Genomic DNA, 18,343 nt, shown 5'->3' on the forward strand with positions numbered 1-18,343 from the left:
TCAGTTAGTAAAGACAGTTTCAAGTAATATTGCAAAAATGTATAAAACAAAACATCCTCTTTAGCACCTTTAAGTGTGTCCCATTTTTCATTGCCTACAAGTAAGTTGTATCACTGTTATCTAATAATCTTTCTTGATATTAAATGAGGTAATCTTGTGTAGGTCAAGGGTAGGTCTGTGTAGTATTTTAAATGTCTTACAAAGTTTACACATTCACTTACATAGAAAATGTAAGAAATGACAGTAGATGAGCCTTTGTGAGCCTATAGCCTCATTGTAGGCCTGATATTACGTTCTTTTTTCACAGGGTAAAGTACACTGAAGAACAGTTGCTTGTTACAACAAAGTGTGCAAATGACACTGTAGGAAAGAAAATGGCAACGTATTGTACATACTGTAACTGTCACATGCATTCACAACTAAGATTTGACATGATGGATTGAAAGTGCCTCTTAATCCCACTTTTTTAAACTACAAACAATACCATACATATTGAGATTGCGCTCTCACTCACACTTAACTAAATTTTCTTGTGTTTCTAACTTTCGTTATTAGTTTTCCCCTTCTTCTCTTTTTTTTTCAGTCCACATGGTCAGCTGATCTAAATAAACCCTTTCCTTTCCATCCCAGTCCTCTGTTCTGAGGCGTTTGCACAGGGGTTGTGGTCTCTGTTGACGAAGATGTGTTTTGATCTGGTGAAGATTGGCGGACAAGAAGCTCCTTAAACACTGAGTGCATCATGTGATGCACTTCCTGCAAGATATGATAGACAAAAACACATTTTAGTAGGGGGAGGGAGGTCTCATTGGGATTATAACTGGAATTTTAACATCCTGACCTTATCCACTTCTTGTGAGAATTCCTCTCCACTTCCTCCCTCGAGAGTGGATCGTCTCAGTTGAGGGCTGTCAAAGTTATAAATTGACTGATTTAGTCATCATTCCATAGATGAAAATAATCTGTGACATTAAAATTTCCTTAATGCCAAACAAACAGTCTAATTACACACTCTAATGTTTTCCGCAGAGCCCCTGGAGAATTTCCTGTCTGTATAGGTCCTGTGGGTATTTGTAACGAAACCTTTCCAGAATTAACATGGCTGGGTCCGACCCCGGCTTTGTCACTTGCGACCTTGACCCTAGAATATTAATGAAAATAGAATTATTGTCGTTTATCTAGTTACTGAATCATTGGTCATCATTATGCAGTAAGAATGGTGTTTCATTGTTTGATCATCATTATGTAGTAAGAGTGAAGTTCACATAAAGTTCACATACTAAACAGAATATAATAATACTTATTTAAGGCCCATAACTACAACAGCGATTATGCTAAGACAAAAAAACTCCACATGGTTACATAATTCATGCCTTTACATGCATCTTTGAGTGTTTTACCGTGTACTTTGCTCTGCTTTCAGCTCTTCCTCTGTCTGCTGTCTACCACAGCTGGATTTCACAGTTTCCTTCCCTTTCTGGTCTTGACCTCCATCCGCACTGAACAACAGAGGGAGAGAATTGAAGAGTGTTATGACTCTCTGGACTGTGGTTTGCTGTAACTGATTGTGGCTTTGACTCAATAGTGATTCCTGAGTCACAACTTAAAGGGTTAGTTCACACAAAAATGAACATTTTGTCTTTAATTACTCACCCTCATGTCGTTCCACACCCGTAAGACCTTCATTCTTCTTCAGAACACAAATTAAGATATTTTTGATAAGTGATTTTTGATTGGCTCAGTGAGGTCTCCATTGAAAACAAGATAATTAACACTTTCAGATGCCAACAAAGCAACTAAAGACATATTTAAAACAGTTCATGTGACTAAAGTGGTTCAACCTTAATGTTATGAAGTGACGAGAATACTCTTTGTGCACCAAAAAAACAAAATAAAGACTTTATTCAACAATATCTAGTGATGGCTGATTTCAAAACAATGCTTCATGAAGCTTCAAAGCTTTATGAATCTTTTGTATCAAATCAGTGATTCGGAGCATGAAAGTCAGGTGATTTCAGTAAACAAGTCTTCGTTAAGTCATAAGTGTTTCAAAATTTCAATGGTTCATGTGACTTTGGCAGTGTGCTACACGTTCCGAACCACTGATTCGAAACAAAATTCGTAAAGCTTCAAAGCTTCATGAAGCACTGTTTTGAAAACGCCCATCACTATATATTGTTGAATAAAGTCATTATTTTGTTTTTTTGGCGCACAAAAAGTATTCTTGTCGCTTTATATTATTAAGGTTTAACCACAGTAGTCACAAGAACTGTTTTAAATATGTTTTTAGTAGCTTTCTGTGTGTCAATGCAGGCATCACTGAGCCATCGGACTTTATCAAAGATATCTTAAACTGTGTTCTGAAGATGAACGAAGGTCTTACGGGTGTGGAACGACATGAGGGTGAGTAATTAATGACAGAATTTTCATTTTTAGTTGAACTAACCCTTTAAAGCCAATTCTTCTAAATGCCTTTAATTTATATAACACCCAATAAAGTTGTTGCAACTCTAACAGGCGGTGACATTAACAGGTATACTGTAAATGCATAGATTATGGGCAATCAAAAAAATTTGTGAACTCAGTAAGTAGTTTCTTCAGTTGACTATTTGCTCCACCCCCTTGGTTACTGTTGCTCACTCAGATAAGCTTTGCAAAATGTCCCATATGAATGAATTTCAGTAAAATGTGCTCAAAGTGATTGGATATAATACTTACAAGGGCTTGAATGAAGTAAAGAATTTTGAAAAAAAAAAAAAACTTTTGATAAAAAAAAAAAAAAAAAAATGTTAATAAGAGCAAAAATCATCTTCCAAATCATGTATGTACTTTACCCAAATACATTTTGAAAACCTAAAATATCGATTTATGTCTTATAGATGATAGGATGGATATTGGGGGAAATTGCATACATATGTAATTCGCCCATGAGTCTCACTCACGCAGTTTTGTTTTTTTACCGTTAGAGAGTCGAAAATCATTTAGTGTAGTTTAAAGGATTTTAACAGGTCAATTCTGAATTTATGAAACACCCAATACTGTCAGGCATCTCCAACTGACAGTGACATAAATCTGTGTATAAATCCACTGACCAATTAATTAAATAGAGAAGTGAAATCAAAAAGCGGTTTCTTCAGTTGACCATTTGATAAGCTCCACCCCCCCCCCCCCCATCTTTATCCACATTTTTCTTTAATGAAATTGTTAAATGTGGCCATGCATTTAGAGATAAAAACCTACCACGGCACACTAATATATTTATTTGGGATGAGACCCTTTGTCCCGTTCACCTCCCCTCTCCACCAATCAGAGGAGGCTTTGCTGTGTAGGACGACGCGGTCCCCCTGTTTAAAGGTCAGCTCAGCTGAAGAACGGCCTATGTAGTCAAACAAGGCCACTCCTAGCAGCTCTGCACATCAAAAACAGACCGAAAGGAATTAGTTAAGTTAGCTATTAAGTTCGCTACTAGCCCAGATAAGTAAACTATGTCAAACTTACCATCTTTTCCTTCTTTTGTTTGAGATTGCTCTGATTCTCCATCTCCTTCCTCTGCTACAGTCTCACTGTAGACATAAGAAATATTAAATCAAGTCAATTTTAATTATATAGCGCTTTATGCACACTAAAGAGATGGAGCTTAATTCTCACCAGTCTTCTTCTTCAGTCATGCATTTTTCATACACTGGCCCGGGTAATTCATTCTGGCTAGGGAAGATGCTTTCGTGTTGGGTGATGATACTCTTGACCAGGGCATTGATGCGCTGAAGCTCTGCCGCGTCACCATTATCTGGCCCCCTCACTAGACTGGGCCCAAAGCACACTGCCAGGTTATAGGGCTGCATCATGTTCTCGTCACTGTACTGGGAGACACTTTACACACACACACACACACACACATTTAGATGTGCTGATTTCATGATTAACAAAAGGGCAAAACCCAGTGACACCCTTGTGATACTCACTGGTGAAGAAATGCAAAAAGATATCTCATGACAATGATAAGCGAGGCAGGATATGAGGAGATGACGCACTTCAGCTGCATTGCTTTTTTTGTTTCGTCATCTATTTCTGAAAGAGTAGGAAAGTTAAAGACACCATGAAATTCATTCATTGCTGCAACTCTTAGAAGTTGACAAAATAAACTTTCAGCAGAAATGCATTTCATATTTAGACAAATGGAGATATATAGACAAATGGATAACATATAGGAAATATAACTAGCAGTGTATATTCACAATCAATTTTAGCCATTTTTGGAAATAGATTTCAAAATATAAAATATATCCAAAAAAATTATGTATGGGGGAAAAAAAGAAAAAAATGTTTTATTGCTTTCTTTATGTAACAATATACACTACTGTTCAAAAGTTATAACTTGGGGTAGGTAAGATTTTCTTTTAAATATACTGTCTTTTAGTGTTAAATTGTGTATTACAATAACTTTTCTTTTTAAATATACATTACCTAATATGGCTAAATAATTAAAATAAAATTTAAAAAGCTGAATTTTCAGCAGCCCTTTCTCCAGTCTGTCACGATCCCTGTCTGTGTTCCCTGTGTCTCCTCTGTTTGTGTACCTCATGATTCTCTGCTGCTGTTCCACTTGTTTGTTACCATGGACACTCATTGGACCACGCCCCCTTGTTAACTTGTTACTTTGTTAAACTCATTAGCTTTGTTCATTCTACCCTTTATAAGCCTAGTTTACTCATCTATTCTTGGCAAAGTATTGTTTAGTGTAACAGCTGCAATTCTGAGTGTTTTCCTGGTTTTCTGTATCTTGGGCTGCTTTTAGCTCTGACAAAACGTTGCAAATTTTTTTTTTTAAACGGAAACGGTTGTGCGTTGAACACCCTGTTCTGATGATGCAAGAGTTGCAACTATGGCAGCTGAGAAGGCCATTCTTTGTGTTCTTTTTGAAGAATTTTCAGAGCCTGATGAAGTCAGTATAAATACATGTTTAATACTGCAAAATCCACTCGATGTTACAGTCACTGCCCTTCCCGTCCAGAATAAAAGAGAACATCCCAATCGAGTGAAGGGATTTGTGGAAAATGTGGTTCCTAATTATTGTGATCCAACATTTGCCTTTATGAAAGTTTATGAAAGTATCACTCCACAATAAAATAACAAAATATATAAGTATAGTATTTTTATGTTACATTAATCAGTGTCAAGCACACCTTCCTAAGGAAAGGATATGGACCAGAAGATATTGCAATTACAAAATTATATTTAGACAGACTTAAAAAAGTTCCAGATCTAGGGCTGCAACGATTAATCGCGATTAATCGTTTGCAAAATAAAAGTCTGTGTTTACGTAATATATATGTGTGTGTTCTGTGTATAATAATTATGTATATATAAATACACACACATACAGGTATAAAGTTTAGAAATATATGCATGTATTATAAATATATATATATTTATATATATTGTATATTACATATAAACAAATATTTTACATATAAATATAACATTTTTCTTAAATATATACATGAATGTGTGTGTATTTATATATACATAATTATTATACACAGAACACACACATATATATTACATAAACACAGACTTTTATTTTGCAAATGATTAATCGCGATTAATCGTTGCAGCCCTATCCAGATCTATACTTGTGCTCTTATTATTTAAGTTATTTTGCCATTAAAGGTGCTCTAAGCGATCCTGGGTGGAGTAACTTCCTGTTGACGTTCGAAGTGTTGTCAAACAAAACAGAGGCTAGCTAGACCCTCCCTCCTCCTCCTCCTCCTCCCCCTCCCCTCCGTGCTTCCTGAAACAGTCATGAACGCGCATTTAAAATCATTCTTGTCAGTTATTGGCTGGAGTGTGTTTATTATGATTCGTGGTCCAGGCTGCACCACTTTGTTTTTATTGCCATTTTCGGAGCTTGTGGCGACTACAGAGACTGCGTTTTTTTACAGTGTGTTCAGGGGACAGGCAGCTAGCGGATAGTGAGGAGATGTTTGCTGTATGTGACAAAAAATGTTTTGGCCTAAAAACGCGTGACATCGCTTAGAGCACCTTTAATGTAAATAAACACGTGCAAACATTATACTTGCTCTTGTGAATTTATTTTGATGTTAATTACATTCATGAACTGTTTCTTTATTACCGCGTGGTTTATATGCATGTTGATGCTGATTGGGCTGACATTTTTGACTCGCCAAACAAGAAAAAACGTATCTCAAACCCATTGCACACAGTTTCCAGGAAACATGTTGTTCAACCCGGAAACCGCAGCAAAACGTTGCGCACCGGTTTGAGCTTGAACGTGCCCCTGATCTTTGCCCGTTCGTGGATTTCCCTGTTTTGCCTGTGTCACTGCCTCGTTGTTTGTTTGGACTGCCTTTCTGTGTTTTTGACCTGTAGATTGTACTTTGGTTTACAACTGTGGATTACTCTAGTCAATAAAACTATGTTTGGATCCTCAGCCTTCGAGTCTCGGAGCACTTACATTACACAGTCTTCAGCATCATAATCCTTTAGAATATGTTGATTTGGTGCTCGAGAAACATTTCTAATTATTATCAGTGTTGAAAACACAATATTTTTGTGGAAACCAGATTCTTTGATGAATAAAATGTTCAAAAGAATAGTTTTTATTTTAAATAGTTTTTTTTTTTTTTTTGCAACAGTATAAAAATCTTCAGTCAATTTTGCTCAACATCCTTGCTGGGTTTTTCTTTTTTTTTTGCTCATTATCTTTACTGAACAAAAAGTATTGTTTCATTTAAAAAATTTACTTATTGTAGTGTACACCATAAAGCATTTTTGGAATTGCAAATTCAACGAGCGGACCAAATTCTGTAAACTGAATGCTACTGGCTTACTTAAAAATGACTGAGTCTTTCAAAATGTCCCACCCCAACATCAAGTTTCATCAGGAAACATTTTAAGAGAACAGGAAAACACATTCAAACCATTTCATTGAATGTTTGAACAGTTACAGACCTAATGTCTGACCTCACATACAGTATACACAAGAGTGTGGTAAAATCCTCTTACGCCCACATTCCATCAACTGGTCATAACTGTCCTCAGGAAAGAGGGGTTTTTCTAGTCCTCTAAAATAAAGTTTCAGCACCCCAGCCACAGAGTCCATGTCACATCCCCCATCAGCAAGGGGGTCATCGCCTACGAATACGAAAATTACAACCTATTACTAATGCTTAGTGAAAGGGAGGAGAACATCATCACTCATTGCACATACCTTTCTCAAACGCATCCTTCAATTGATTTACCACCATCTGTGATCCCGGCACTCTGAACAATCCCTCATGATGTAAGCCTTACCGGAGAAAAAAGGGAGAATGTGTTAGAAAACCAGTGATTAAGATGGAAAGAATGGTAGAAAGAGGAATTTTCTACTGACTTAGACTTACCATTGAGGTTGATGAACCGAATGCAGCTTTCCACCACTGCAGGAATGAGCTGTCCTGATGCCTAACAGAAAGAAAACACTGAGTGAGTCAGATGCCTTGAACTGTTTTGAGTAAATCCAGAGCACTTCTGAGAGATTTACTTGAATGTATGATAGTAGATCCCCACTGAAGAGCTTCTGGTTGATCTGGGCACCGGGGTAACTCTTTTTATGACGCACAGATCTTTTGGAGCGTGTTCTAATTAAACAGAAATGTTTAATTATAGTCAACACTAAAACTAAAAACAGTCTCTTTCACTCTTGCTACCCCATTAATATGCAGACATTTGCCATAACATAACCAGTGTTGGGGAAAGTTACTTTTAAAAGTAATGCATTACAATATTGCATTACTCCCTAAAAAGTAACTAATTGCGTTAGTTACTTTTTATGGAAAGTAATGTATTACGTTTCTTTTGTGTTACTTTTTCTCATCTGGGCTGGAATGTTTGATTGTTTGTTTTTATAACAACAAAAAAGTTCTATTTTTGGGAAATGTAACAGCCTTTCACACCAAAAGTGAAACGAAAAAAGCCTCCGGCTGAAGGAAATGCAAATTCACGCCTGTACAGTAGAGGGCGCAGCTCAAACAAACAAGTCTTTCAGCTGTGCTGCCATTCTGGATTGCAGAAGAAAAGGATGCAGGAGAAGAAATGAGTAAATGTATATTCACATTTACGGTGCATTCCAAACGGGATATATCGCCCTCCGAAGGGCACTTCGGAGTGAAAACAATCATGGCCACCATATCGATGGGTCGTTCCAAAATGAAGTGGCTGCTTCAAAGGGCTCTTTGGAATTAAGGATTTCGAAGGGTACAACTGATGGACACTTCGGGACCCCATGATCCTTTGCACAAGGAAGTTGTTTGGCCTATTGGCTGATTTTACCAATAAATGTGTGTATAGTATTTTTCTATACTACTGTACTATTTATTTGAATTAGATTTGGTACATTATTATGGTCAAAATGACATTGTACTTCAACAAAAATACTACAGATTTATCAGTCCATTCAAATGTTTAAAATACATACACATTATAAAAGACCGGCAGTAGCTTATTACTACAGTAAATGAATGCGTATTAATACAAAGACCAGGGGGAAAAAGACAAATGTGCCTCCTTGATTGTCTCGTTAAGATGATGCAGAAGTGAAGAGTTTTTTTGACCCCTACACCCTTCATCCCTTCGAAGCTCTCACTCCGGAAGGTAAACCCTTTGAAGGGATTAGGGCATAGGGATGAGCCCTTCCGAATGGAACGCAGGGTAAGTCTAGAACTAGTCTAGAATAACCATCATGTTCACACAGCGCACACAACGCCTCTGCACTTACTCCCAGTTTTCATGGAGACAGGAGAAGTGTCAGTCAATGAATGTGAAAACAAAGTAACTGGCATTACTTATTTTAAAAAGTAACAGATAATTTGTTGTAAATTTAAAAGTAATGCGTTACTTTACTAGTTACATGAAAAAGTAATCTGATTACGTAACTCATGTTACTTGTAATGTATTACCCCAACACTGAACATAACTATAAATATATTTTAAGCCATTACTTTTTGTAGGATCAGTTAAAAAAGAGAAAGCCTTTGTTTCCTTACCTGGAATGAGCACCATCAACACTTTCAGCTGATAAAAAAAAAAATAATAATAAAAAAAAATAAGAAGAATATCAATGGTCTTTGCTTTACAACAATTTAGATAGGATACAATAGATAGGATAGATAAAATAGATGGGAAACACTATTCTACCTTTCTGAATGGCAACCTTTAGCAGGTCATGTTTGGCCTCCAGTTTTGATATTAAAGTGCTGTTGCATAGATGGTCCCTCACTTTCTGCAATATAAGATTGTAGTAATAGAAATAGTATGACAAAAACAGTAATAGAGACAAATAGAGTATAATTGCATTAAATAATACATATTTAAATATCTAAACATCATGGAAATATATTATTTAATTATATTTAATATATTCAATATTTACTATAATAATAGTAATGGCAAAGCTGAATTTAAAGCAGCCATTACTTCAGTCTTCAGTGTCAAATGATCCTTCAGAAATCATTCTAATATGCTGATTTGGTGTTCAAGCATTCTTATTAATTCTATAAACATTTCTTATTATTAACAAAGTAGAAAACAGTTGTGCTGCTTAATATTTTTGTAGAAACCGTGATACATTTTTTCAGGATTCTTTGATGAACATAAAGTTCTAAATAACTAAATATTTAAAAAAAAAAAAGAAATCATAATTTGTTTTGATTACCGCGAAGTACAAACTCTCAGTGTCCGGAAGGCTGGCTCTGCGCTTCAGCTGATAGGTCTTACTGGCTGATATATCACTGTTCCCCTCTGGTGATGACGGGCTGCTGGGAAAGTCTGGGGTGGATCCAAAGGTGTCCTCAACAATCCCATCCAGCATGGAAGACTGAGCTGACTGCAGTAATTTGCTGGACTGCAATAATTTTTATGGTCAGATGAACCAGACTTATAAAGAGTACTCATAAATACAGTATTTATTCATTCAAATATCACTACATCTATCGTTTATCATTTGACAGTGGTGCTACATAATAATGATTTGTGTGATTCTGAGGGGTTTGTATACCTCCTCAACCTCCATAGTGACTGAAGACAGCCGAGACTGCAGCTGCTGGAAGCGAGTCACCAGCTCGCTCATCATCTCACACTTTGCAGACACCTCAACCGCCTGCAAGAGGACACATACATAAGCAAGAGCACATTTTTATACTTACACAGACACATTTTATCACGCATTACCTGGTCGCCATCATAGGGTTGGTACTGAAAGCGCAGGGGCAGGCAAAAGGCTGAGATGTTGGCCTGCATGAGAGTGTCTCTGTCCTGGCTCTGGCTCAGCTCTGAGACAGTTGTGTCCAGCTGCTGCAACACAGAGCTCAAGTTCTGCTGGCCCCACTGCCGACTGGTCAGGTAAAAACGGAACACCTTGGATATGGACTGGTGGTAACCCAGATCACAGCACTGAGAGGGCATGCAATGAGAGGTTGAGTTATACCTGCTCAGTACACAAACCTGATCATACAGAGGTAATATAAAGAAACTCACATCTATGAGAGTGGAGAGATCCTGAAGGTAGTATTTGTTCATGCATGCATTTGCTGCAGCCAAGTTGAGCAGGTAGTCATTGCGTGCTTTTGTGCATTTAAGCTGAATCTCTTGAACTTTACTTTGCCTCTATGCACACATAAAGGTGAAATGTAACCTCAAATGTTACTGGAACAATCATTTATCCACACACATTCAGTAAGTTGCACTTCTAAACCACAACAACCAAACACCCTGCTGTACAATCTGCCACCATCACATGCAGCAAACTCTTGCCCACATCACTGCACAGAGGAGGATTCTGCCCACGAGCATGCAGGCAAAACACTGTGATATGTTCTATTGCTCGTTTGATTTTGTACTACATTCAATACAAGTTAAGCTCAAGTTAACCGCGTGTGGCATGATGCTGATTAACACAAAAAATAATTCAAATCATGCCTAATTTTCTTTAAGGTCACAATGAAATCAAAATGGACAATTCTAGTTTTTTTTAAATAAAATATTGCAATATTACTATAAATGATTTATCAGTGAACATCATTATTTTTTTTTTAATCCATGCGCTCTCATATTCTTTAACCAAAATAACTTACCCTCCCTCTTGTAACAACATCTCTTTTCAGATGATGTGTTTACTGGTGCGAGGGCGGGACAACCTGTCACTCACATGACATCACACCAATAGCAAACCACAACAATCCAATCAATTTCCAATGGACAAAATCGTGTCCCGTCCTACAATTTTTCTTGTTCGAGAAGCCATTTCACTCAGTATCTCAATATGGATGAAAATACTATCACAACTTGTGTTTTATATTAAAAAAAACACTTACTTAAAATGGAAGTATACTTGTATGAGAGACATGAAAGTTGAAATGTGCAGATTTTAATTTTATAAAAACATTAACATTAATTTATGGAAGAGGATTAGGGCCAAGCAATAATAAAAAAATAAAACCATCTCGAGATTAAAGTTGTTAAATTTCGAGAAAAAAGTCATTAAATTTCGAGAAAAAAGTCGAGATAAAATGTTGAGAATAAACTCGTTAAATTACGAGAAAAAAGTCGTTAAATTACGAGAACAAATTCGTTAAATTATGAGGAAAAATGTCATTAAATTTCGAGAAAAAAGTCGAGATAAAATGTTGAGAATAAACTTGTTAAATTACGAGAAAAAACTCGTTAAATTTCGAAAAAAAGGCGAGATAAAATGTTGAGAATAAAGTCATTAAATTATGAGAAAAAAGTCGTTAAATTACGAGAACAAATTCGTTAAATTATGAGGAAAAATGTCGTTAAATTTCGAGAAAAAAGTCGAGATAAAATGTTAAGAATAAACTCGTTAAATTACGAGAAAAAACTCGTTAAATTTCGAGAAAAAAGTCAAGATAAAATGTTGAGAATAAACTTGTTAAATTACGAGAAAAAACTCATTAAATTTCGAGAAAAAAGTCGAGATAAAATGTTGAGAATAAACTTGTTCAATTACGAGAAAAAAATTGTTACATTTCGAGAAAAAAGTCGAGATAAAATGTTGAGAATAAAGTCATTCAATTATGAGAAAAAAGTTGTTAAATTACGAGAACAAATTCGTTAAATTATGAGGAAAAACTGTCATTAAATTTCGAGAAAAAAGTCTAGATAAAATGTTGAGAATAAACTCGTTAAATTACGAGAAAAAACTTGTTAAATTTCGAGAAAAAAGTTGAGATAAAATGTTGAGAATAAACTCGTTAAATTACAAGAAAAAACTCGTTAAATTTCGAGAAAAAAGTCGAGATAAAATGTTGAGAATAAACTTGTTCAATTACGAGAAAAAACTCGTTAAATTTCGAGAAAAAAGTCGAGATAAAATTTTGAGAATAAAGTCATTAAATTATGAGAAAAAAGTCGTTAAATTACGAGAACAAATTCGTTAAATTTTGAGGAAAAATTTCATTAAATTTCGAGAAAAAAGTCTAGATAAAATGTTGAGAATAAACTCGTTAAATTACGAGAAAAAACTTGTTAAATTTCGAGAAAAAAGTTGAGATAAAATGTTGAGAATAAACTCGTTAAATTACGAGAAAAAACTCGTTAAATTTCGAGAAAAAAGTCAAGATAAAATGTTGAGAATAAACTCGTTAAATTACGAGAAAAAACTTGTTAAATTACGAGAAAAAAGTCGTTAAATTTCGAGAAAAAAGTCGAGATAAAATGTTGAGAATAAAGTCATTAAATTATGAGAAAAAAGTCGTTAAATTACGAGAACAAATTCATTAAATTATGAGAAAAATGTCGTTAAATTTCGAGAAAAATATCGAGATAAAATGTTGAGAATAAACTCATTAAATTATGAGAATAAAGTCATTAAATTACGAGAAAAAAGTCGTAATTTAACAAATTTGTTCTCGTATTTAACAACTTTTTTCTCATAATTTAATGAGTTTATTCTCGTAATTTAATGACTTTATTCTCAACATTTTATCTCGACTTTTTTCTGTAAATTTAACAAGTTTTTTCTCGTAATTTAATGACTTTATTCTCAACATTTTATCTCGACTTTTTTCTCGAAAATTAACAACTTTTTTTTCTCAAAATTTAATGACTTTATTCTCAACATTTTATCTCGACATTTTTCTCGAAATTTAACGAGTTTTTTCTCGAAATTTAACAACTTTAATCTTGAGATGGTTTTATTTTTTTATTATTGCTTGGCCCTAATCCTCTTCCGTATTAATTCTTCTGTTAAAACTTGTGCATTATTTGAGCTGAAAAGTTATTCTCCTCATGTGTACGATTGGTTAGGCATAATGTTATAATGTCAAAAAGGTTGCTGAACATATATTTACACAGAAAAGATTAGTAATACGGCAGTGGTTCTCAAACTTTTTTGGTCATGTGCGATGCTCTGTATGTAAGTGATTTTGTCTCAATAAAATTTTGTTAACTGGCATTTAGTTTACATGTTGGTGCTATACAAATTGGCCCCATTCACTCCATGATAAGTGCTTCACTGTAACCCAGAATTATTCATTTTCTGGTAATCAACATTATGCCACAAGTGCTGTCAATTGAGCTATTGAACCTTAAATATATCCTTAATTAAAACCACTTCATTCACAACCATTTCATATTTTGGTATTAAAAAGGAAGATATACTTTTTCTATTTGTCGTTCAATCTTTTTAGAAGCACATTGTTTTTGCTTTTCCTCCAGTCTGACTGCCTCCTTTAGTTTGCCTTCTGCGGACAGGAACTCAGTATAGTACTGGTAATATGTCTTCAAGGCCTGATTTTCACAAACATGGGAATGAGATTTGCAATACATTAACTGTAAATGGATGTTTACAATCTTGGCTTGATGTGAGGAATGAGTGGTTAAACTCACTGTATGGAGTTCTGCGGTGACCTTCAGAAGTCCATCCTGTAACTGGGTGCAAATGTCTCTGCTCTGAAAAATAGAAATAATGACAAAAGAGAAAGGTAAGTGATTGTTTCAGTAACCGTGTATTACATTAGGTGAGAGGACTGCGGCTTTGCCAATGGTGTTGTGTTCCTGTGAACTGTCTGCAAAGTGTCTGTGCAAAGGAAGCCACATGTACTGTATTTATGGGGCATGCATGCTTCTTCAAGTCTAGTAATGTGGGGGTGTCTGCAAAAGTGGAAGGATGTGAAAATGTGTGTGTGTGATGGTGGGTGTGTACCCTTTTGGCTAGGCGCTGGGCATGCTCAGCGCAGTGTGAAAGCTGTTGAGGCAGAGTGTTGCTGTAGCTGTCACTCAAGAAACTGTGATCTCTGCTCTCCTGACGTGTTTGAGTCAACAACACCTGCCAGCAGCTAACCACTGACTGATGGCTGGGCTCCTTCCTGAGGGCGATAGGAACAAAGAGCTATCAAGGTTCCTGATACACAGCAATGTATGAATGTATATAAGTTTAGAAACATTTACCATTTAAAAATTTGAGGTCAGTAAGTTTTTTTTTTAATGAAATTAATATTTTTAATCTTTCTTTAAAATAAATTGCCCTTACAAGGGTGGCATAAGTGTATGTGTACTGTACACACAGAATTCATTCATAGGTTGATAAGAATTGTACGTATTAATGGTGATCTGTTCTTTGTGTATCCTTACTTCCTGGTTCTAGAGGAGAACCTGTCACACAGCTTGTCCAGCGAGCGGGCGTACTCTCCCTCGATCTCGCCTCGTCTGCGCAAGTAATCTATCAGATCTTGAAACACCTGGGTCTTCTGCTCAACTTGACCGTCAAATATCCTCAACTGCTCCGCCAGCTGCAAACGCACCTCTAGAGAAGAGAGAGCAATTATATTTCTATAGTTCCTCTTTGTTAATCTGTTTTATTTTACATGTCAAATAACAATGAAATAGAACATGCTGGCTTCACAAAGATGGGAGTCAATAAGGGTTGGTTATCTTTGTAAAAATCTGTCTTGTGATGGTGGAAGTGCTTGCAAAATTGCAGCAGAAACTTATCAGCAGATTTCATCTCATTGGAAAGCAATTTGTTGGATTCCACTTTCTATTCTTAAGAGTGCTTATTGGGTTTTCAGTGTTTGAACATCCATTACCTTTCATCTGTGTGTCATAGTCTGCCGTCACCACTTTGTCCCTCCTCAGTTTGACGTGGGATGACATTGTAGTTCCAACTAGGTGAAATTCTGCTTTGAACATATCAAATAGAAATAAGTTTTACTTTAAAATACTTTAAAAATATTTTCATTGGAAATGCATGCTTTTAGTTCAATCATGACAACTCTCAGGACAGTTTGTAAAACATTTTATTAATGTAAATGTCATGTATATAGGTTTGGTCTTGGCAGTCTAGATCTGCTACCCTGCTGCTGGAGCTATGGTTGCTGCTGCAGAGCAAGCACGACTTTTTTTGCTAAATGCTTGGAACGTAAAATTAATGGAAACATGCTGCTGCTGCTAGAGATAGGGAGACCCCTGTAACAGATCTAGGCAGGTGGTGCTGGGGAGGTGGACGGGTAGAATAAGCATTTGCATAGTGCAGAGATTCATTTGGATGTGTCGTGGTTACAAATGGTATTGGATACATGAAATCGATTGGCTAAGAATGTTACATTGAATGAACCAATCAGAATGCGAATAGAGTTTATTTTTACATTTTGACTTGTACAATATTACATATGTACAGCCCAAAGAAATGAAGAATATGTACACTGACATTTAATGTGGACATAAAGGCATTATTAATATTCTACTTTAATCCATTTAAGCTCCAAGATCAATCACAAGATCAAATCCATCCATACTCAAATTTATTTGGCTTTAAGACCATTTGGACTATGATATTCACTCAACTTTCACCCAAAAATGAAAATTCTATCATTTATTACTCACCCTCATGCCTTTCCACACCCATAAGACCTTTGTTAATCTTCGGAATGCAAATTAAGATATTTTTGTTGAAATCCGATGGCTCCGTGAGGCCTGCGTAGGGAGCAATGACATTTCCTCTCTCAAGATCCATAAAGGTACTAAAAACATATTTAAATCAGTTCATGTGAGTACAGTGGTTCAATATTAACATTATAAAGCGACGAGAATATTTTTGGTGTGCCAAAAAAAAAAAAAAACTAAATAACGACTTATAAAGTGATGGCCGATTTCAAAACAATGCAACAGGAAGCATCGGAGCATTATGAATGTGTCGAATCATGATTCAGATCGTGTGTCAAACTGCCAACGGCTGAAATCACGTGACTTTGGTGCTCCGAACCGCAAATTCATAACGCACCGAAGCTTCCTGAAGCAGTTTTTTTAAATCTGCCATCACTATATAAGTCGTTTTTTTTTTTTTTTTTTTTTTTTTTTTGGCGCACCAAAAATATTCTCGTTGCTTTATAATATTAATATTGAACCACTGTACTCACATGAACTGATTTAAATATGTTTTTAGCACCTTTATGGATCTTGAGAGAGGAAATGTCATTGCATTGTCTATCGGATTTAAACAAAAATATCTCAATTTGCGTTCCGAAGATTAATGAAGGTCTTACGGGTGTGGAACGGCATGAGGGTGAGTAATAAATGACATTATTTTCATTTTTGGGTGAACTAACCCTTTAAATTGTCCACCTACTTGTACAATACTCAAGTAAGACAATCAACCATTGTCTACAATAAGTATAAAGAAGAATCCTATTAAGATTCTCAGCATTTAACGTCATAGTAAAATGTCTTGGATAATATATTCTGATTTAAAACAAACTAATTTATATCTATATACCTATATACAGTACTTTATAAAGTATATATAAACTCCAGAGTAATTTCTACATTAAGACACTGCACTCATTCATGCCTGTCAGCTCATTATAATCTCTAGCACAAAAGTGTCCTCATTCAGCCTGTGACAGCGGTCACTGACATGCAATGACCTACAGTACAGTGGATGTACAGTGTACTGTTCAGTTTTAATGAACAAATTGCACTTCTAGGGTGTCAAAAGGGGAAGGTAGCACACTTCCTGTGTTTAAAGCAAACAAGGCAGTACAATCTCACCATGAGTCATGACAACAGACCACCCCCTCAGACTCTCTCCTTCTATCATTCTTCACAGAAACTTCCCCATTTGCATCTCATGAAAGTAGCCAAACGCTCACTGAAATAATTGCTTTCATATCTTCAAATGTTGACATACACATGAATGCATTCTTCCCAACAACAAGCATGTTAATTTTCTTGGCATATGATTTAAAACGGTCCGTTTTTAAGATTTTGAGGGAGTTAATTTTTAGAAATAAAACTGTAATGTGTGTAAAAATATTTTTTAATATGCATTGCTAAAATTATATTGTTAAATATTTTTAGCCAAACGTAATGTATGATAAAAAATACCAAAAGCACTATCAAATCTTGAAGAAAAAGCATCTGTGCAATATCATTTTATTTTTTAAGAAAACCACAACACTTACCTTAGTAATACCTGCTGGTGTTCACATTAGCATTCTGAATATATCCTCTTAAACAACTTCCACGATGTTATATTATCATTTGTCCAAACCAAAGCACTAAAAAACTCTTATTCCCTTGCACATAAGTGAGATACAGAGAAATACAAGACAGTTCTCCTCTTTCCTCGGTCATGCTGACACTGAGTGTGCTGAACGCGGAGTAAAACCTCACCTTATTGGCCCCTCCTCCCTCACTGTGTCTTCTCACTTTCACAAACACTATCTTTTCACTTTGGATTCAAGCTATTATTTACTGCATTTGACAGGCTTTATTTGGGGTAGCACGTTTCAGTTAAAGCTATTTATGTCTGCCTGTTTGGACATCTTAAAGACTAATGCAATTTTGAAAGTAAGCTGCAGTTTCCATGATCTGCCCACACAGGTTGATAACAGCAACCGAGGTCGGTAAGGCAAACATAAAAAGCTGAAAACTATTTGATTCTGATGCCTCTAAGTGGCTACTATGAGCATAAAACAAGCATTATGACCGTTCAGTTTTCCTCCTACAGAAGGAGAAGCAGCTTGGATGGATCAGATTGCACGAATGTCCTTTTTGTTCACTCATGCAGATGGATTGTTCCTATTTATTTAATCCATCCAAAGGTGTAAAGCACAAAAGGAAATAAAAACAGGTATGTTCTGTTTTTGCAACAGATTGAGCCTATTACCAACCGAGTTAATAAGACAAGTCTGTTGAAATTCACTTCACTAAAAAAAATAGCATATTAAGTGATACCTTTCTTCACTTTAATGTTCTTAAAAAACAGTAACAGCTCATTCGCTATCATGCGTTTTCTTGGTCTTAGTATGTGTGGACCTATTCATTTCCT

The 18,343-nt window shown here is 35.6% G+C and overlaps 1 protein-coding gene across 2 annotated transcripts; it reads right to left on the reverse strand.

Annotated features, from left to right (window-relative positions):
- Positions 1 to 254: 254 nt before the first annotated feature.
- On the reverse strand, positions 255 to 18,272 carry arhgap4a (Rho GTPase activating protein 4a). Of its 2 annotated transcripts, none has more exons than XM_048177930.1 (24): positions 17,475 to 18,272; positions 15,102 to 15,191; positions 14,647 to 14,818; positions 14,219 to 14,381; positions 13,903 to 13,965; positions 13,675 to 13,803; positions 10,531 to 10,659; positions 10,225 to 10,446; positions 10,052 to 10,153; positions 9,710 to 9,898; positions 9,193 to 9,277; positions 9,042 to 9,069; positions 7,541 to 7,637; positions 7,401 to 7,461; positions 7,229 to 7,306; positions 7,024 to 7,152; positions 3,960 to 4,065; positions 3,646 to 3,867; positions 3,496 to 3,560; positions 3,238 to 3,406; positions 1,398 to 1,496; positions 1,010 to 1,138; positions 839 to 905; positions 255 to 753 (listed from the first exon to the last, which is right to left on the reverse strand). In XM_048177930.1, the coding sequence occupies exons 2-24, from the start codon at positions 15,166 to 15,168 to the stop codon at positions 580 to 582; spliced, it is 2,745 nt and encodes a 914-aa protein (XP_048033887.1). In that variant the 5' UTR covers positions 15,169 to 15,191; positions 17,475 to 18,272; the 3' UTR covers positions 255 to 579. The 2 variants fall into 2 exon arrangements, with proteins under 2 accessions (XP_048033887.1, XP_048033888.1); XM_048177931.1 differs by having other exon boundaries at positions 15,102 to 15,194.
- Between the last annotated feature and the right edge of the window lie 71 nt (positions 18,273 to 18,343).

Source organism: Megalobrama amblycephala, linkage group LG24, assembly GCF_018812025.1.
Source record: "Megalobrama amblycephala isolate DHTTF-2021 linkage group LG24, ASM1881202v1, whole genome shotgun sequence".
In the NCBI taxonomy this organism is placed as follows: Eukaryota; Metazoa; Chordata; class Actinopteri; order Cypriniformes; family Xenocyprididae; genus Megalobrama; species Megalobrama amblycephala.

Excerpts from the sequence above, each read along its gene's own strand:
- arhgap4a (XM_048177930.1), bottom strand. The coding sequence starts at position 15,168 with ATGTCATCCCACGTCAAACTGAGGAGGGACAAAGTGGTGACGGCAGAC. Across the intron at positions 906-1,009 it reads GCTCTGCGGAAAACATTAGA|CCCTCAACTGAGACGATCCA; the intron begins GTGTGTAATTAG and ends TAACTTTGACAG. Across the intron at positions 754-838 it reads TCTCACAAGAAGTGGATAAG|GAAGTGCATCACATGATGCA; the intron begins GTCAGGATGTTA and ends CATATCTTGCAG.